This window comes from Phyllobates terribilis, unplaced genomic scaffold (assembly GCF_046119375.1).
Source record: "Phyllobates terribilis strain yellow unplaced genomic scaffold, ASM4611937v1 Scaffold_3__8_contigs__length_932513732, whole genome shotgun sequence".
Taxonomy (NCBI): domain Eukaryota; kingdom Metazoa; phylum Chordata; class Amphibia; order Anura; family Dendrobatidae; genus Phyllobates; species Phyllobates terribilis.
Window position 1 is genome coordinate 47766028 of NW_027362763.1, and position 22580 is coordinate 47788607.

The 22580-nt window shown below is 44.1% G+C and overlaps 1 protein-coding gene across 2 annotated transcripts in view; it reads left to right on the forward strand.

Moving 5' to 3' along the window:
• Nucleotides 1–22580, forward strand: part of DNAJC27 (DnaJ heat shock protein family (Hsp40) member C27) — a 47722-nt gene that overhangs the window by 17082 nt on the left and 8060 nt on the right. Inside the window, exons 2-7 of one of the 2 annotated variants that reach the window (XM_073673852.1) lie at nucleotides 3995–4135; nucleotides 17535–17617; nucleotides 18088–18157; nucleotides 19134–19298; nucleotides 19374–19496; nucleotides 19605–19765. In XM_073673852.1, the coding sequence (XP_073529953.1) occupies nucleotides 4049–4135; nucleotides 17535–17617; nucleotides 18088–18157; nucleotides 19134–19298; nucleotides 19374–19496; nucleotides 19605–19765 (689 nt within the window). In that variant the 5' untranslated portion in view covers nucleotides 3995–4048. The remainder of the gene's footprint in view (nucleotides 1–3994; nucleotides 4136–17534; nucleotides 17618–18087; nucleotides 18158–19133; nucleotides 19299–19373; nucleotides 19497–19604; nucleotides 19766–22580) is intronic. The other variant, XM_073673851.1, reaches the window with a different exon arrangement.

A 22580-nucleotide genomic window follows, 5' to 3' on the forward strand; every position in this document is an offset into this window, starting at 1 on the left:
TACGGGATATACAGCGCTCAGCTCTATATATACAGTGTAATATACCGGATATACAGCGCTCAGCTCTATATATACAGTGTAATATACCGGATATACAGCGCTCAGCTCTATATATACAGTGTAATATACCGGATATACAGCGCTCAGCTCTATATATACAGTGTAATATACCGGATATACAGCGCTCAAATATATATATACAGTGTAATATACCGGATTTACAGCGCTCAGCTCTATATATACAGTGTAATATACGGGATATACAGCGCTCAGCTCTATATATACAGTGTAATATACGGGATATACAGCGCTCAGCTCTATATATACAGTGTAATATACGGGATATACAGCGCTCAGCTCTATATATACAGTGTAATATACCGGATATACAGCGCTCAGCTCTATATATACAGTGTAATATACCGGATATACAGCGCTCAGCTCTATATATGCAGTGTAATATACCGGATATACAGCGCTCAGCTCTATATATGCAGTGTAATATACGGGATATACAGCGCTCAGCTCTATATATACAGTTTAATATACGGGATATACAGCGCTCAGCTCTATATATACAGTGTAATATACCGGATATACAGCGCTCAGCTCTATATATACAGTGTAATATACCGGATATACAGCGCTCAGCTCTATATATACAGTGTAATATACAGGATATACAGCGCTCAGCTCTATATATACAGTGTGATATACAGCGCTCAGCTCTATATATACAGTGTAATATACAGGATATACAGCGCTCAGCTCTATATATACAGTGTAATATACAGGATATACAGCGCTCAGCTCTATATATACAGTGTAATATATAGGATATACAGCGCTCAGCTCTATATATAGTGTAATATACGGGATATACAGCGCTCAGCTCTATATATACAGTGTAATATACCGGATATACAGCGCTCAGCTCTATATATACAGTGTAATATACGGGATATACAGCTCTCAGCTCTATTTATACAGTGTAATATATAGGATATACAGCGCTCAGCTCTATATATAGTGTAATATATGGGATATACAGCACTCAGCTCTATATATACAGTGTAATATACGGGATATACAGCGCTCAGCTCTATATATACAGTGTAATATACGGGATATACAGCGCTCAGCTCTATATATACAGTGTAATATACGGGATATACAGCGCTCAGCTCTATATATACAGTGTAATATACCGGATATACAGCGCTCAGCTCTATATATACAGTGTAATATACCGGATATACAGCGCTCAGCTCTATATATACAGTGTAATATACCGGATATACAGCGCTCAGCTCTATATATACAGTGTAATATACCGGATATACAGCGCTCAAATATATATATACAGTGTAATATACCGGATATACAGCGCTCAGCTCTATATATACAGTGTAATATACCGGATATACAGCGCTCAGCTCTATATATACAGTGTAATATACCGGATATACAGCGCTCAGCTCTATATATGCAGTGTAATATACCGGATATACAGCGCTCAGCTCTATATATGCAGTGTAATATACCGGATATACAGCGCTCAGCTCTATATATGCAGTGTAATATATGGGATATACAGCGCTCAGCTCTATATATACAGTGTAATATACCGGATATACAGCGCTCAGCTCTATATATACAGTGTAATATACCGGATATACAGCGCTCAGCTCTATATATACAGTGTAATATACGGGATATACAGCGCTCAGCTCTATATATAGTGTAATATACGGGATATACAGCGCTCAGCTCTATATATACAGTGTAATATACGGGATATACAGCGCTCAGCTCTATATATACAGTGTAATATACGGGATATACAGCGCTCAGCTCTATATATGCAGTGTAATATACCGGATATACAGCGCTCAGCTCTATATATACAGTGTAATATACGGGATATACAGCGCTCAGCTCTATATATACAGTGTAATATACGGGATATACAGCGCTCAGCTCTATATATAGTGTAATATACGGGATATACAGCGCTCAGCTCTATATATACAGTGTATTATACGGGATATACAGCGCTCAGCTGTATATATACAGTGTAATATACGGGATATACAGCGCTCAGCTCTATATATGCAGTGTAATATACGGGATATACAGCGCTCAGCTCTATATATACAGTGTAATATACCGGATATACAGCGCTCAGCTCTATATATACAGTGTAATATACCGGATATACAGCGCTCAGCTCTATATATACAGTGTAATATACGGGATATACAGCGCTCAGCTCTATATATACAGTGTAATATACGGGATATACAGCGCTCAGCTCTATATATACAGTGTAATATACGGGATATACAGCGCTCAGCTCTATATATACAGTGTAATATACGGGATATACAGCGCTCAGCTCTATATATACAGTGTAATATACCGGATATACAGCGCTCAGCTCTATATATACAGTGTAATATACCGGATATACAGCGCTCAGCTCTATATATGCAGTGTAATATACCGGATATACAGCGCTCAGCTCTATATATGCAGTGTAATATACCGGATATACAGCGCTCAGCTCTATATATACAGTGTAATATATGGGATATACAGCGCTCAGCTCTATATATACAGTGTAATATACGGGATATACAGCGCTCAGCTCTATATATACAGTGTAATATACGGGATATACAGCGCTCAGCTCTATATATACAGTGTAATATACCGGATATACAGCGCTCAGCTCTATATATACAGTGTAATATACCGGATATACAGCGCTCAGCTCTATATATACAGTGTAATATACAGGATATACAGCGCTCAGCTCTATATATACAGTGTAATATACAGGATATACAGCGCTCAGCTCTATATATACAGTGTAATATATAGGATATACAGCGCTCAGCTCTATATATAGTGTAATATACGGGATATACAGCGCTCAGCTCTATATATACAGTGTAATATACCGGATATACAGCGCTCAGCTCTATATATACAGTGTAATATACGGGATATACAGCTCTCAGCTCTATTTATACAGTGTAATATATGGGATATACAGCGCTCAGCTCTATATATAGTGTAATATATGGGATATACAGCACTCAGCTCTATATATACAGTGTAATATACGGGATATACAGCGCTCAGCTCTATATATACAGTGTAATATACCGGATATACAGCGCTCAGCTCTATATATACAGTGTAATATACAGGATATACAGCGCTCAGCTCTATATATGCAGTGTAATATACAGGATATACAGCGCTCAGCTCTATATATACAGTGTAATATATAGGATATACAGCGCTCAGCTCTATATATACAGTGTAATATACGGGATATACAGCCCTCAGCTCTATATATACAGTGTAATATACGGGATATACAGCGCTCAGCTCTATATATACAGTGTAATATACGGGATATACAGCGCTCAGCTCTATATATACAGTGTAATATACAGGATATACAGCGCTCAGCTCTATATATACAGTGTAATATACGGGATATACAGCGCTCAGCTCTATATATACAGTGTAATATATGGGATATACAGCGCTCAGCTCTATATATACAGTGTAATATACCGGATATACAGCGCTCAGCTCTATATATACAGTGTAATATACCGGATATACAGCGCTCAGCTCTATATATACAGTGTAATATACAGGATATACAGCGCTCAGCTCTATATATACAGTGTAATATACAGGATATACAGCGCTCAGCTCTATATATACAGTGTAATATACGGGATATACAGCGCTCAGCTCTATATATACTGTAATATACGGGATATACAGCGCTCAGCTCTATATATACAGTGTAATACACAGGATATACAGCGCTCAGCTCTATATATAGTGTAATATGCAGGATATACAGCGCTCAGCTCTATATATACTGTAATATACGGGATATACAGCGCTCAGCTCTTTATATACAGCATTGACGTATGTTGTATACTTCTCCTGTCTCGTGCAGGTCGGTGTATGTTTCCGCTCTTCATGGCTCCTCGTCTTCTCCTTTGCAGCATCCATGGAGACGAACTTACAGAAGAGGAAGGAGAACCGCAAAGCGCTGCGCATCAAAGTCATCAGCATGGGCAACGCCGAGGTGGGAAAGGTGAGCGGAGGCCGCCTGGTAATGCACAGTGTGATTTATGTCGTATCAGGGACTGGAAATTATAGAGTTAAATATAAATACACCCCGTATACAGGAATATCTGAACTGTTCACACACCTTTGTCAGTCCTACAAGTTCCTTTGCAGAGTGCAGCCGTCGGAATGAGTTTGTCATCGGTTGCTGCGCTCTGCATAGGCAGCAACTTAGATGTCGAGTGTCTTAGAATGATGAAGTGAGTTTTGTCATCTTGGCCGCTGCCTGTGCAAAGCAGAGCAGCCAGGGACAAACTCAGTTCTGCTGCTGCGCTCTGCATAGGTATCCAAAATTTTGTGAGAGATCCGCTGCTGGCACTGTTACATGGGGCACTGTGCTGCTGGCACTGTTACATGGGGCACTGTGCTGCTGGCACTGTTACATGGGGCACTGTGCTGCTGGCACTGTTACATGGGGCACTGCTGCTGGCACTGTTACATGGGGCACTGCTGCTGGCACTGTTACATGGGGCACTGTGCTGCTGGCACTGTTACATGGGGCACTGTGCTGCTGGCACTGTTACATGGTGCACTGTGCTACTGGCACGGTTACATGGGGCACTGTGCTGCTGGCACGGTTACATGGGGCACTGTGCTGCTGGCACGGTTACATGGGGCACTGTGCTGCTGGCACTGTTACATGGGGCACTGTGCTGCTGTTACATGGGGCACTGTGCTGCTGGCACTGTTACATGGGGCACTGTGCTGCTGGCACTGTTACATGGGGCACTGTGCTGCTGGCACTGTTACATGGGGCACTGTGCTGCTGGCACTGTTACATGGGGCACTGTGCTGCTGGCACTGTTACATGGGGCACTGTGCTGCTGGCACTGTTACATGGGGCACTGTGCTGCTGGCACTGTTACATGGGGCACTGTGCTGCTGGCACTGTTACATGGGGCACTGCTCGGCTGGCACTGTTACATGGGGCACTGTGCTGCTGGCACTGTTACATGGGGCACTGCTCTGCTGGCACTGTTACATGGGGCACTGCTCTGCTGGCACTGTTACGTGGGGCACTGTGCAGCTGGCACTGTTACATGGGGCACCTCTTGGCTGGCACTGTTACATGGGGCACTGCTCGGCTGGCACTGTTACTGTGCTTGATTGGCAGCAAACTCGCCTGACCTTAACCCCATAGAGAATCTATTATAGAGAATCTATGGGGTATTGTCAAGAGGAAGATGAGAGACCCCAGACCCAACAATGCAGACGAGCTGAAGGCTGCTATCAAAGCCACCTGGGCTTCCATAACCCCTCAGCAGCCACAGGCTGATCCCTCCATGCCACAGGCTGATCGCCTCCATGCCACATTGCCGCATTGATGCAGTAATTGATGCAAAAGGAGACCGACCAAGTATTGAGGCATTTACTGAACAGACATTTCAGTAGGACATTTTTGATTTTAAAATCATTTTTCCAGCTGTTGTTATAAAGTATTCTAATTTACTGAGATAATGACTTCTGTGTTTTCATTGGCTGTAAGCCATAATCATCACCATTAACAGAAATAACCACTTGAAATAGATCACTCTGTGTGTAATGACTCTATATAATAGATCCCTCTGTGTGTAATGACTCTATATAATAGATCCCTCTGTGTGTAATGACTCTATATAATAGATCCCTCTGTGTGTAATGACTCTATATAATAGATCCCTCTGTGTGTAATGACTCTATATAATAGATCCCTCTGTGTGTAATGACTCTATATAATAGATCCCTCTGCGTGTAATGACTCCATATAATAGATCCCTCTGTGTGTAATGACTCTATATAATAGATCCCTCTGTGTGTAATGACTCTATATAATAGATCCCTCTGTGTGTAATGACTCTATATAATAGATCCCTCTGCGTGTAATGACTCTATATAATAGATCTCTCTGTGTGTAATGACTCTATATAATAGATCCCTCTGTGTGTAATGACTCTATAATAGATCCCTCTGTGTGTAATGACTCTATATAATAGATCCCTCTGTGTGTAATGACTCTATATAATAGATCCCTCTGTGTGTAATGACTCTATATAATAGATCCCTCTGCGTGTAATGACTCCATATAATAGATCCCTCTGTGTGTAATGACTCTATATAATAGATCCCTCTGTGTGTAATGACTCTATATAATAGATCCCTCTGTGTGTAATGACTCTATATAATAGATCCCTCTGCGTGTAATGACTCTATATAATAGATCTCTCTGTGTGTAATGACTCTATATAATAGATCCCTCTGTGTGTAATGACTCTATATAATAGATCCCTCTGTGTGTAATGACTCTATATAATAGATCCCTCTGTGTGTAATGACTCTATATAATAGATCCCTCTGCGTGTAATGACTCCATATAATAGATCCCTCTGTGTGTAATGACTCTATATAATAGATCCCTCTGTGTGTAATGACTCTATATAATAGATCCCTCTGTGTGTAATGACTCTATATAATAGATCCCTCTGCGTGTAATGTCTCTATATAATAGATCGCTCTGTGTGTAATGACTCTATATAATAGATCGCTCTGCGTGTAATGACTCTATATAATAGATCCCTCTGTGTGTAATGACTCTATATAATAGATCCCTCTGTGTGTAATGACTCTATATAATAGATCCCTCTGTGTGTAATGACTCTATATAATAGATCACTCTGTGTGTAATGACTATATAATAGATCCCTCTGTGTGTAATGACTCTATATAATAGATCCCTCTGTGTGTAATGACTCTATATAATAGATCCCTCTGTGTGTAATGACTCTATATAATAGATCCCTCTGTGTGTAATGACTCTATATAATAGATCCCTCTGTGTGTAATGACTCTATATAATAGATCCCTCTGCGTGTAATAACTCTATATAATAGATCCCTCTGCGTGTAATGACTCTATATAATAGATCCCTCTGCGTGTAATGACTCCATATAATAGATCCCTCTGCGTGTATTGACTCTATATAATAGATCCCTCTGCGTGTAATGACTCTATATAATAGATCCCTCTATGTGTAATGACTCTATATAATAGATCCCTCTGTGTGTAATGACTATATAATAGATCCCTCTGTGTGTAATGACTCTATATAATAGATCCCTCTGTGTGTAATGACTCTATATAATAGATCCCTCTGTGTGTAATGACTCTATATGCAGTCACTGTGTACACACATTACATTACTGATCCTGAGTTACATCCTGTATTATACCCCAGAGCTGCACTCACTATTCTGCTGGTGCAGTCACTGTGTACATACATTACATTACTGATCCGGAGTTACATCCTGTATTATACTCCAGAGCTGCCCTCACTATTCTGCTGGTGCAGTCACTGTGTACATACATTACAGTACTGATCCTGTACTGATCCTGAGTTACATCCTGTATTATACTCCGGAGCTGCACTCACTATTCTGACGGTGCAGTCACTGTGTACATACATTACATTACGGATCCTGAGTTACATCCTGTATTATACTCCAGAGCTGCACTCACTATTCTGCCGGTGCAGTCACTGTGCACATACATTACATTACTGATCCTGAGTTACATCCTGTATTATACTGCAGAGCTGCACTCACTATTCTGCTGGTGCAGTCACTGTGTACATACATTACTGATCCTGAGTTACATCCTGTATTATACTGCAGAGCTGCACTCACTATTCTGCTGGTGCAGTCACTGTGTACATACATTACATTACTGATCCTGTACTGATCCTGAGTTACATCCTGTATTATACTCCAGAGCTGCACTCACTATTCTGCTGGTGTAGTCACTGTGTACATACATTACATTACTGATCCGGAGTTACATCCTGTATTATACTCCAGAGCTGCACTCACTATTCTGCTGGTGCAGTCACTGTGTACATACATTACTGATCCTGAGTTACATCCTGTATTTTACTCCAGAGCTGCACTCACTATTCTGCTGGTGCAGTCACTGTGTACATGCATTACATTACTGATCCTGAGTTACATCCTGTATTATCCTCCAGAGCTGCACTCACTATTCTGCTGGTGCAGTCACTGTGTACATACATTACATTACTGATCCTGAGTTACATCCTGCATTATCCTCCAAAGCTGCACTCACTATTCTGCTGGTGCAGTCACTGTGTACATACATTACATTACTGATCCTGAGTTACATCCTGTATTATACTCCAGAGCTGCACTCACTATTCTGCAGGTGCAGTCACTGTGTACATACATTACATTACTGATCCTGAGTTACATCCTGTATTATACTCCAGAGCTGCACTCACTATTCTGCTGGTGCTGTCACTGTGTACATACATTACATTACTGATCCTGTACTGATCCTGAGTTACCTCCTGTATTATACTCCAGAGCTGCACTCACTATTCTGCTGGTGCAGTCACTGTATACATACATTACATTACTGATCCTGAGTTACATCCTGTATTATACTCCAGAGCTGCACTCACTATTCTGCTGGTGCTGTCACTGTGTACATACATTACATTACTGATCCTGTACTGATCCTGAGTTACCTCCTGTATTATACTCTAGAGCTGCACTCACTATTCTGCTGGTGGAGTCACTGTGTACATACATTACATTACTGATCCTGAGTTACATCCTGCATTATACTCCAGAGCTGCACTCACTATTCTGCTGGTGCTGTCACTGTATACATGCATTACATTACTGATCCTGTACTGATCCTGAGTTACCTCCTGTATTATACTCCAGAGCTGCACTCACTATTCTGCTGGTGCAGTCACTGTGTACATACATTACATTACTGATCCTGAGTTACATCCTGTATTATACTCCAGAGCTGCACTCACTATTCTCCTGGTGCAGTCACTGTGTACATACATTACATTACTGATCCTGAGTTACATCATGTATTATACTTCAGAGCTGCACTCACTATTCTGCAGGTGCAGTCACTGTGTACATACATTACATTACTGATCCTGAGTTACATATTGTATTATACTCCAGAGCTGCACTCACTATTCTGCTGGTGCAGTCACTGTGTACATACATTACATTACTGATCCTGAGTTACCTCCTGTATTATACCCCAGAGCTGCACTCACTATTCTCCTGGTGGAGTCACTGTGTACATACATTACATTACTGATCCTGAGTTACATCCTGCATTATACTCCAGAGCTGCACTCACTATTCTGCTGGTGCTGTCACTGTATACATACATTACATTACTAATCCTGTGCTGATCCTGAGTTACCTCCTGTATTATACTCCAGAGCTGCACTCACTATTCTGCTGGTGCAGTCACTGTGTACATACATTACATTACTGATCCTGAGTTACATCCTGTATTATACTCCAGAGCTGCACTCACTATTCTCCTGGTGCAGTCACTATGTACATACATTACATTACTGATCCTGAGTTACATCCTGTATTATACTCCAGAGCTGCACTCACTATTCTGCAGGTGCAGTCACTGTGTAAATACATTACATTACTGATCCTGAGTTACATCCTGTATTATACTCCAGAGCTGTACTCACTATTCTGCTGGTGCAGTCACTGTGTACATACATTACATTACTGATCCTGAGTTACATCCTGTATTATACTCCAGAGCTGCACTCACTATTCTGCTGGTGCAGTCACTGTGTACATACATTACATTACTGATCCTGTACTGATCCTGAGTTACCTCCTGTATTATACTCCAGAGCTGCACTCACTATTCTGCTGGTGCAGTCACTGTGTACATGCATTACATTACTGATCCTGAGTTACATCCTGTATTATACTCCAGAGCTGCACTCACTATTCTCCTGGTGCAGTCACTGTGTACATACATTACATTACTGATCCTGAGTTACATCCTGTATTATACTCCAGAGCTGCACTCACTATTCTGCTGGTGCAGTCACTGTGTACATACAGTACATTACTGATCCTGTTACATCCTGTATTATACTCCAGAGCTGCACTCACTATTCTGCTGGTGCAGTCACTATGTACATACATTACATTACTGATCCTGAGTTACATCCTGTATTATACTCCAGAGCTGCACTCAGTATTCTGCTGGTGCAGTCACTGTGTACATACATTACTGATCCTGAGTTACATCCTGTATTTTACTCCAGAGCTGCACTCACTATTCTGCTGGTGCAGTCACTGTGTACATGCATTACATTACTGATCCTGAGTTACATCCTGTATTATACTCCAGAGCTGCACTCACTATTCTGCTGGTGCAGTCACTGTGTACATACATTACTGATCCTGAGTTACATCCTGTATTATACTCCAGAGCTGCACTCACTATTCTGCTGGTGCAGTCACTGTGTACATGCATTACATTACTGATCCTGAGTTACATCCTGTATTATACTCCAGAGCTGCACTCACTATTCTGCTGGTGCAGTCACTGTGTACATACATTACTGATCCTGAGTTACATCCTGTATTATACTCCAGAGCTGCACTCACTATTCTGCTGGTGCTGTCACTGTGTACATACATTACATTACTGATCCTGTACTGATCCTGAGTTACCTCCTGTATTATACTCCAGAGCTGCGCTCACTATTCTGCTGGTGCAGTCACTGTATACATACATTACATTATTGATCCTGAGTTACATCCTGTATTATACTCCAGAGCTGCAGTCACTATTCTGCTTGTGCTGTCACTGTGTACATACATTACATTACTGATCCTGTACTGATCGTGAGTTACCTCCTGTATTATACTCCAGAGCTGCACTCACTATTCTGCTGGTGCAGTCACTGTGTGCATACACTACATTACTGATCCTGAGTTACATCCTGTATTATACTCCAGAGCTGCACTCACTATTCTGCTGGTGGAGTCACTGTGTACATACATTACATTACTGATCCTGAGTTACATCCTGTATTATACTCCAGAGCTGCACTCACTATTCTGCTGGTGCAGTCACTGTGTACATACATTACATTACTGATCCTGAGTTACATCCTGTATTATACTCCAGAGCTGCACTCACTATTCTGCTGGTGCAGTCACTGTGTACATACATTACATTACTGATCCTGAGTTACATCCTGTATTATACTCCAGAGCTCCACTCACTATTCTGCAGGTGCAGTCACTGTGTACATACATTACATTACTGATCCTGTACTGATCCTGAGTTACCTCCTGTATTATACTCCAGAGCTGCACTCACTATTCTGCTGGTGCAGTCACTGTGTACATGCATTACATTACTGATCCTGAGTTACATCCTGTATTATACTCCAGAGCTGCACTCACTATTCTCCTGGTGCAGTCACTGTGTACATACATTACATTACTGATCCTGAGTTACATCCTGTATTATACTCCAGAGCTGCACTCACTATTCTGCTGGTGCAGTCACTGTGTACATACAGTACATTACTGATCCTGTTACATCCTGTATTATACTCCAGAGCTGCACTCACTATTCTGCTGGTGCAGTCACTATGTACATACATTACATTACTGATCCTGAGTTACATCCTGTATTATACTCCAGAGCTGCACTCACTATTCTGCTGGTGCAGTCACTGTGTACATACATTACTGATCCTGAGTTACATCCTGTATTTTACTCCAGAGCTGCACTCACTATTCTGCTGGTGCAGTCACTGTGTACATGCATTACATTACTGATCCTGAGTTACATCCTGTATTATACTCCAGAGCTGCACTCACTATTCTGCTGGTGCAGTCACTGTGTACATACATTACTGATCCTGAGTTACATCCTGTATTATACTCCAGAGCTGCGCTCACTATTCTGCTGGTGCAGTCACTGTATACATACATTACATTATTGATCCTGAGTTACATCCTGTATTATACTCCAGAGCTGCACTCACTATTCTGCTTGTGCTGTCACTGTGTACATACATTACATTACTGATCCTGAGTTACCTCCTGTATTATACTCCAGAGCTGCACTCACTATTCTGCTGGTGCAGTCACTGTGTACATACATTACATTACTGATCCTGAGTTACATCCTGTATTATACTCCAGAGCTGCACTCACTATTCTGCTGGTGGAGTCACTGTGTACATACATTACATTACTGATCCTGAGTTACATCCTGTATTATACTCCAGAGCTGCACTCACTATTCTGCTGGTGCAGTCACTGTGTACATACACTACATTACTGATCCTGAGTTACATCCTGTATTATACTCCAGAGCTGCACTCACTATTCTGCTGGTGGAGTCACTGTGTACATACATTACATTACTGATCCTGAGTTACATCCTGTATTATACTCCAGAGCTGCACTCACTATTCTGCTGGTGCAGTCACTGTGTACATACATTACATTACTGATCCTGAGTTACATCCTGTATTATACTCCAGAGCTGCACTCACTATTCTGCTTGTGCTGTCACTGTGTACATACATTACATTACTGATCCTGTACTGATCCTGAGATACATCCTGTATTATACTCCAGAGCTGCACTCACTATTCTGCTGGTGGAATCACTGTGTACATACATTACATTACTGATCCTGTACTGATCCTGAGTTACATCCTGTATTATACTCCAGAGCTGCACTCACTATTCTGCTGGTGCACTCACTGTGTACATACATTACATTACTGATCCTGAGTTACATCCTGTATTATACCCCAGAGCTGCACTCACTATTCTGCTGGTGCAGTCACTGTGTACATACATTACATTACTGATCCTGAGTTACATCCTGTATTATACTCCAGAGCTGCACTCACTATTCTGCTGGTGCAGTCACTGTGTACATACATTGCATTCCTGATCCTGAGTTACATCCTGTATTATACTCCAGAGCTGCACTCACTATTCTGCTTGTGCTGTCACTGTGTACATACATTACATTACTGATCCTGTACTGATCCTGAGTTACCTCCTGTATTATACTCCAGAGCTGCACTCACTATTCTGCTGGTGCAGTCACTGTGTGCATAAACTACATTACTGATCCTGAGTTACATCCTGTATTATACTCCAGAGCTGCACTCACTATTCTGCTGGTGGAGTCACTGTGTACATACATTACATTACTGATCCTGAGTTACATCCTGTATTATACTCCAGAGCTGCACTCACTATTCTGCTGGTGCAGTCACTGTGTACATACATTACATTACTGATCCTGAGTTACATCCTGTATTATGCTCCAGAGCTGCACTCACTATTCTGCTTGTGCTGTCACTGTGTACATACATTACATTACTGATCCTGTACTGATCCTGAGTTACATCCTGTATTATACTCCAGAGCTGCACTCACTATTCTGCTGGTGGAATCACTGTGTACATACATTACATTACTGATCCTGTACTGATCCTGAGTTACATCCTGTATTATACTCCAGAGCTGCACTCACTATTCTGCTGGTGCAGTCACTGTGTACATACATTACATTACTGATCCCGAGTTACATCCTGCATTATCCTCCAGAGCTGCACTCACTATTCTGCTGGTGCAGTCACTGTGTACATACATTACATTACTGATCCTAAGTTACATCCTGTATTATACTCCAGAGCTGCACTCACTATTCTGCTGGTGCAGTCACTGTGTACATACATTACATTACTGATCCTGAGTTACATCCTGCATTATCATCCAGAGCTGCACTCACTATTCTGCTGGTGCAGTCACTGTGTACATACATTACATTACTGATCCCGAGTTACATCCTGCATTATCCTCCAGAGCTGCACTCACTATTCTGCTGGTGCAGTCACTGTGTACATACATTACATTACTGATCCTGTACTGATCCTAAGTTACATCCTGTATTATACTCCAGAGCTGCACTCACTATTCTGCTGGTGCAGTCACTGTGTACATACATTACATTACTGATCCTGAGTTACATCCTGTATTATACTCCAGAGCTGCACTCACTATTCTGCTGGTGCAGTCACTGTGTACATACATTACATTACTGATCCCGAGTTACATCCTGCATTATCCTCCAGAGCTGCACTCACTATTCTGCTGGTGCAGTCACTGTGTACATACATTACATTACTGATCCTGTACTGATCCTAAGTTACATCCTGTATTATACTCCAGAGCTGCACTCACTATTCTGCTGGTGCAGTCACTGTGTACATACATTACATTACTGATCCTGAGTTACATCCTGTATTATACTCCAGAGCTGCACTCACTATTCTTCTGGTGCAGTCACGGTGTACATACATTACATTACTGATCCTGAGTTACATCCTGTATTATACCCCAGAGCTGCACTCACTATTCTGCTGGTGGAGTCACTGTGTACATACATTACATTACTGATCCTGAGTCACATCCTGTATTATACTCCAGAGCTGCACTCACTATTCTGCTGGTGCTGTCACTGTGTACATACATTACATTACTGATCCTGAGTTACATCCTGTATTTTACTCCAGAGCTGCACTCACTTTTCTGCTGGTGCAGTCACTGTGTACATACATTACATTACTGATCCTGAGTTACATCCTGTATTTTACTCCAGAGCTACACTCACTATTCTGCTGGTGCAGTCACTGTGTACATACATTACATTACTGATCCTGAGTTACATCCTGTATTTTACTCCAGAGCTGCACTCACTTTTCTGCTGGTGCAGTCACTGTGTACATACATTACATTACTGATCCTGAGTTACATCCTGTATTATACTCCAGAGCTGCACTCACTATTCTGCTGGTGGAATCACTGTGTACATACATTACATTACTGATCCTGTACTGATCCTGAGTTACATCCTGTATTATACTCCAGAGCTGCACTCACTATTCTGCTGGTGCAGTCACTGTGTACATACATTACATTACTGATCCTGAGTTACATTCTGTATTATACTCCAGAGCTGCACTCACTATTCTGCTGGTGCACTCACTGTGTACATACATTACATTACTGATCCTGAGTTACATCCTGTATTATACTCCAGAGCTGCACTCACTATTCTGCTGGTGCAGTCACTGTGTACATACATTACATTACTGATCCAGAGTTACATCCTGTATTATACTCCAGAGCTGCACTCACTATTCTGCTGGTGCAGTCACTGTATACATACATTACATTACTGATCCTGAGTTACATCCTGTATTATGCTCCAGAGCTGCACTCACTATTCTGCTGGTGCACTCACTGTGTACATACATTACATTACTGATCCTGAGTTACATCCTGTATTATACTCCAGAGCTGCACTCACTATTCTGCTGGTGCAGTCACTGTATACATACATTACATTACTGATCCTGAGTTACATCCTGTATTATACTCCAGAGCTGCACTCACTATTCTGCTGGTGCAGTCACTGTGTACATACATTACATTTCTGATCCAGAGTTACATCCTGTATTATACTCCAGAGCTGCACTCACTATTCTGCTGGTGCAGTCACTGTATACATACATTACATTACTGATCCTGAGTTACATCCTGTATTATGCTCCAGAGCTGCACTCACTATTCTGCTGGTGCACTCACTGTGTACATACATTACATTACTGATCCTGAGTTACATCCTGTATTATACTCCAGAGCTGCACTCACTATTCTGCTGGTGCAGTCACTGTATACATACATTACATTACTGATCCTGAGTTACCTCCTGTATTATACTCCAGAGCTGCACTCACTATTCTGCTGGTGCAGTCACTGTGTACATACATTACATTACTGATCCTGAGTTGCATCCTGTATTATACTCCAGAGCTGCACTCACTATTCTGCTGGTGCAGTCACTGTGTACATACATTACATTACTGATCCTGAGTTACATCCTGTATTATACTCCAGAGCTGCACTCACTATTCTGCTGGTGCAGTCACTGTGTACATACATTACATTACTGATCCTGTACTGATCCTGAGTTTCCTCCTGTATTATACCCCAGAGCTGCACTCACTATTCTGCTGGTGGAGTCACTGTGTACATACATTACATTACTGATCCTGAGTTACATCCTGCATTATACTCCAGAGCTGCACTCACTATTCTGCTGGTGCTGTCACTGTGTACATACATTACATTACTGATCCTGAGTTACCTCCTGTATTATACTCCAGAGCCGCACTCACTATTCTGCTGGTGCAGTTACTGTATACATACATTACATTACTGATCCTGAGTTACATCCTGTATTATACTCCAGAGCTGCACTCACTATTCTGCTGGTACAGTCACTGTGTACATACATTACATTACTGATCCTGAGTTACATCCTGTATTATACTCCAGAGCTGCACTCACTATTCTGCTGGTGCAGTCACTGTGTACATACATTACATTACTGATCCTGAGTTACATCCTGTATTATACTCCAGAGCTGCACTCACTATTCTGCTGGTGCAGTCACTGTGTACATACATTACATTACTGATCCTGAGTTACATCCTGTATTATACTCCAGAGCTGCACTCACTATTCTGCTGGTGCTGTCACTGTGTACATACATTACATTACTGATCCTGTACTGATCCTGAGTTACCTCCTGTATTATACTCCAGAGCTGCACTCACTATTCTGCTGGTGCAGTCACTGTGTACATACAGTACATTACTGATCCTGTTACATCCCGTATTATACTCCAGAGCTGCACTCACTATTCTGCTGGTGCAGTCACTGTGTACATACATTACATGACTGATCCTGTACTGATCCTGAGTTACATCCTGTATTATACTCCAGAGCTGCACTCACTATTCTGCTGGTGTAGTCACTGTGTACATACATTACATTACTGATCCTGAGTTACATCCTGTATTATACTCCAGAGCTGCCCTCACTATTCTGCTGGTGCAGTCACTGTGTACATACATTACATTACTGATCCTGAGTTACCTCCTGTATTATACTCCAGAGCTGCACTCACTATTCTGCTGGTGCAGTCACTGTGTACATACATTACATTACTGATCCTGAGTTACATCCTGTATTATACTCCAGAGCTGCACTCACTATTCTGCTGGTGCAGTCACTGTGTACATACATTACATTACTGATCCTGAGTTACCTCCTGTATTATACTCCAGAGCTGCACTCACTATTCTGCTGGTGCAGTCACTGTGTACATACATTACATTACTGATCCTGAGTTACATCCTGTATTATACTCCAGAGCTGCACTCACTATTCTGCTGGTGCAGTCACTGTGTACATACATTACATTACTGATCCTGTACTGATCCTGAGTTACATCCTGTATTATACTCCAGAGCTGCACTCACTATTCTGCTGGTGCAGTCACTGTGTACATACATTACATTACTGATCCTGAGTTACATCCTGTATTATACTCCAGAGCTGCACTCACTATTCTGCAGTCACTGTGTACATACATTACTGATCTTTCTTGTCCTCCCTATAGAGCTGCATTATAAAGCGTTACTGTGAAAAGCGATTCGTCCCCAAGTATCAGACGACCATCGGGATTGATTACGGCGTCACTAAGTAAGTGTGGAAACCTTTGTCACTTGTCAGTGATGTCTGGTTTTGCTGCATACCTTTATAGGCATTCTGTATGTCCTACATAAAGCACTAGCGCCAATCTTGCCCCTGCAGGCCTGCTCTTGTATGTCGGCCCCTTGATCCTTTTTTCCTTTCTCCAGACTCCATTCTCTAGTCTGGGATGATCATTAGGATCTTTTCTGTGTGATGCTGCCACCTGCTGGTGAAATTACATATATCGTCTTCACACCATGGTATTGGTCACCCCTCTATCCCCAGGGCCTGCTGACATCATCAGAGCCAATAATATGGATAGATTTTACATAATTTCATTAAAATTTTCCAAATAATGGCATGAGTCCGGTCAGAGCAGCGGCCCCCCTGTGTAGTGACTGACAGGACCGTCTCCCCACAATGACCTACAGAATTGTCCCCACGACCCCTGAATCTTTCTCACTTTTTTTATTTTTCAGAGTCCAAATCAGAGAACGAGAAATCAAGGTGAACATATTCGACATGGCCGGCCACCCATTCTTCTATGAGGTGAGTGGACAAGTATGTGGGGGCGCCCTAAATTCTTAATTATTTTAACCCCCCTCCATTGTGCTAATTTATCCCAAATATAGTACCGGTAGAGACTACTACTCCTGCCGCAAAAATCAAGACCTCACTCAGGTCCGTCCATGCACAAGTATAAAAGATATGGCTACAGGACGATGGAAAAAAGAATTCAAAACTGCTACATTTTCTGCGTAGAGTTCCGGAACTACCTGTCTCCATGGCAACAGACTGCAAACAATCCCTCTGTAGTCACAGCTGCAGTCTTGCTTGATTCCACCTTTCAGGTGCAGATTGGGTAGAGCTAAGCAAAATGAGTAGCAGGAAACTGGTCCAGCGGCCACAATGGTGGTCTGTGCCCCCCCCCCCAGACCACAGCCCTAGGGACCTCTTTCTACTTGCCAACTAGGGGTGCTAACAGTTAGGAGGAAGTCTGCAGGGCTCCAGGACAGCGACCACAGACGTGGCCACTGAACCAAGGTCTTAAAAATCTTTTTGTTCAAGCAAATGTGACTGCAGGATCTGACTACAGGAAGCCTGTTTGTAGTCTGTAACCGTGGAGACACACAGGTAACGTAGGAGCTGTATACGCAAAACGATTGAAATTTTTTACTAAAGACTATTTTCAAAGTTGCTTCATTTTTCATACGTTGCCTCTCTGTGAGTAGATATGATGTTAATTCTGAAAGATATGACACCTTAGTTAACCTACGTATATTTTACTATAAAAAGAAGGTTAAAAAATGCTTCACTTTACTAGTTCACACTTATTATGCACAGTCTAGCTGCTGCATAACCTCTTTTTTTGGGAAGGAAGATTAGATCCTGATGAATCACTCACAGCTCATAGAGATTCTGCAGCAGCTGTGGCAATATCCTAGAGATCTGGGGTTTGGGTAGTACAGTGCATTGCCACAGCTGCTGCAGAATCTCTTGGTTGACATCACTGCCCATCTCATAGGTCCGGAACGAGTTCTACAAGGACACTCAGGGGGTGATCCTGGCGTACGACGTCTGCCTGAAGGAGTCCTTCGATAGTCTGGACGCCTGGTTGTCGGAGATGAAACAGGAGCTGGGCCCGCAGGGCAACATTGAGAACATCGTCTTTGCAGTCTGCGCCAACAAGGTGAGTGCGGCATACCTGTGGTTATAGCCCTATGTGCACAGCGCCCCCCTGTGGTCACTATATGTCCTCTCACAGATCGACTGCACCAAGCATCGGTGTGTGGATGAGAGCGAGGGGCGACTCTGGGCCGAGAGCAGGGGTTTCCTATACTTTGATACTTCCGCCCAAAGTGGAGAAGGAATCAACGAGATGTTCCAGGTAACGTGAATGAGCACCAGAGCGTAGCAGAGCCGAGAGTGTGGTGCGGCACGTCCAGCTCTGCTGAATCTGGGTGCGATCTCTCATGTCCGTGTCTTCTCTTCTAAGGCGTTTTACTCCGCCATCGTGGACTTATGTGACAACGGCGGCAAGAAACCCGTGTCCTCCATTAACATCGGCTTCACCAAAGAGCAGGCGGATACTATTCGCCGGATTCGTAACAGCAAGGACAGCTGGGACATGCTAGGGGTGAAGCCGGGGGCCACCAGGTAAACGGGGGAAACACGTATTCTCAGGCATATATAGCCATTAACTATTTCATTCCCATAGACTGCCAGTAATTTAGCATTTTCACTGCCCTAGACCACCAGGACTATTAATCCCCTTACTGCCCTAGACCACCAGGGCTAATAGACCCCTCACTGCCCTAGGCCACCAGGCTATTAATCCCCTCACTGCCCTAGACCACCAGGGCTATTAATCCCCTCACTGCCCTAGGCCACCAGGCTATTAATCCCCTCACTGCCCTAGACCACCAAGGCTATTAATCCACTCACTGCCCTACACCACCAGGGCTATTAATCCCCTCACTGCCCTAGACCACCAGGGCTATTAATCCCCTCACTGCCCTAGACCACCAAGGCTATTAATCCACTCACTGCCCTACACCACCAGGGCTATTAATCCCCTCACTGCCCTAGACCACCAGGGCTATTAATCCCCTCACTGCCCTAGACCACCAGGACTATTAATCCCCTCACTGCCCTAGACCACCAGGACTATTAATCCCCTCACTGCCCTAGGCCACCAGGCTATTAATCCCCTCACTGCCCTACACCACCAAGGCTATTAATCCCCTCACTGCCCTAGACCACCAGGACTATTAATCCCCTCACTGCCCTAGGCCACCAGGCTATTAATCCCCTCACTGCCCTAGACCACCAAGGCTATTAATCCCCTCACTGCCCTAGACCACCAGGGCTATTAATCCCCTCACTGCCCTAGACCACCAAGGCTATTAATCCCCTCACTGCCCTAGACCACCAGGGCTATTAATCCCCTCACTGCCCTAGACCACCAGGGCTATTAATCCCCTCACTGCCCTAGACCACCAGGGCTATTAATCCCCTCACTGCCCTAGACCACCAGGGCTATTAATCCACTCACTGCCCTAGACCACCAGGGCTATTAATCCCCTCACTGCCCTAGACCACCAGGGCTATTAATCCCCTCACTGCCCTAGACCACCAGGGCTATTAATCCCCTGACTGCCCTACACCACCAGGACTATTAATCCCCTCACTGCCCTAGACCACCAAGGCTATTAATCCCCTCACTGCCCTAGACCACCAAGGCTATTAATCCCCTCACTGCCCTAGACCACCAGGACTATTAATCCCCTCACTGCCCTAGGCCACCAGGCTATTAATCCCCTCACTGCCCTAGACCACCAAGGCTATTAATCCCCTCACTGCCCTAGACCACCAGGGCTATTAATCCCCTCACTGCCCTAGACCACCAAGGCTATTAATCCCCTCACTGCCCTAGACCACCAGGGCTATTAATCCCCTCACTGCCCTAGACCACCAGGGCTATTAATCCCCTCACTGCCCTAGACCACCAGGGCTATTAATCCCCTCACTGCCCTAGACCACCAGGGCTATTAATCCCCTCACTGCCCTACACCACCAGGACTATTAATCCCCTCACTGCCCTAGACCACCAGGGCTATTAATCCCCTCACTGCCCTACACCACCAGGACTATTAATCCCCTCACTGCCCTACACCACCAGGGCTATTAATCCCCTCACTGCCCTAGACCAGAGGTCCCCAACCGCCGGTCCACGGACCAGGACCGGGCCGTTGGGGTTTTTCAGCCGGTCCGCGGGGAGAGGGGGCCCCTCCAGCCTCCAGCAGGGCCGCCATCAGGGCATGACTGCCCTGACTCCAGTATGGGGCCCGGCCGGTAGGAGCCCCCTCGGAGCCCCCCTCTTGTGCGTCTCTCTCCTCATGGGGCCCCCGGCCGCATGCTAAGCGCCGGGTCCGGGACATCTTAGCGCTGCGCTGCTGCGGCAGCACCTTCATGATTCCCCTGACTTCCGGTCATGTGACGGCGCCGTCACATGGCCGGAAGTCAGGAGAACCTGGTGTCAGCGATTTGGACGAGCGCCAGGATTCTGCAGGGATCGCATGGGGGTAAGTATAACAAGTTTTATTTTTTTTTAAATACAATTAACTAGGAGTGGGGGGAATGGAAGATGCACATGGGGGGAGGGGAGAGATGAGAGATGCACATGGGGGAGGGGAGAGATGAGAGATCCACATGGGGGGGAGGGGAGAGATGAGAGATGCACATGGGGGAGGGGAGAGATGAGAGATCCACATGGGGGGGAGGGGAGAGATGAGAGATCCACATGGGGGAGGGGAGAGATGAGAGATCCACATGGGGGGGAGGGGAGAGATGAGAGATGCACATGGGGGAGGGGAGAGATGAGAGATCCACATGGGGGGGAGGGGAGAGATGAGAGATGCACATGGGGGAGGGGAGAGATGAGAGATCCACATGGGGGGGAGGGGAGAGATGAGAGATGCACATGGGGGAGGGGAGAGATGAGAGATCCACATGGGGGGGAGGGGAGAGATGAGAGATGCACATGGGGGAGGGGAGAGATGAGAGATCCACATGGGGGGAGGGGAGAGATGAGAGATGCACATGGGGGGAGGGGAGAGATGAGAGATGCACATGGGGGGAGGGGAGAGATGAGAGATGCACATGGGGGGGAGGGGAGAGATGAGAGATGCACATGGGGGGAGGGGAGAGATGAGAGATGCACGGGGGGGATGAGAGATGCACGGGGGGGGTGAGAGATGCACGGGGGGGTGAGAGATGCACGGAGGGGGATGAGAGATGCACGGGGGGGTGAGAGATGCACGGGGGGGTGAGAGATGCACGGGGGGTGGATGAGAGATGCACGGGGGGTGGATGAGAGATGCACGGGGGGGGGATGAGAGATGCACGGAGGGGGATGAGAGATGCACGGGGGGGTGAGAGATGCACGGGGGGGATGAGAGATGCACGGGGG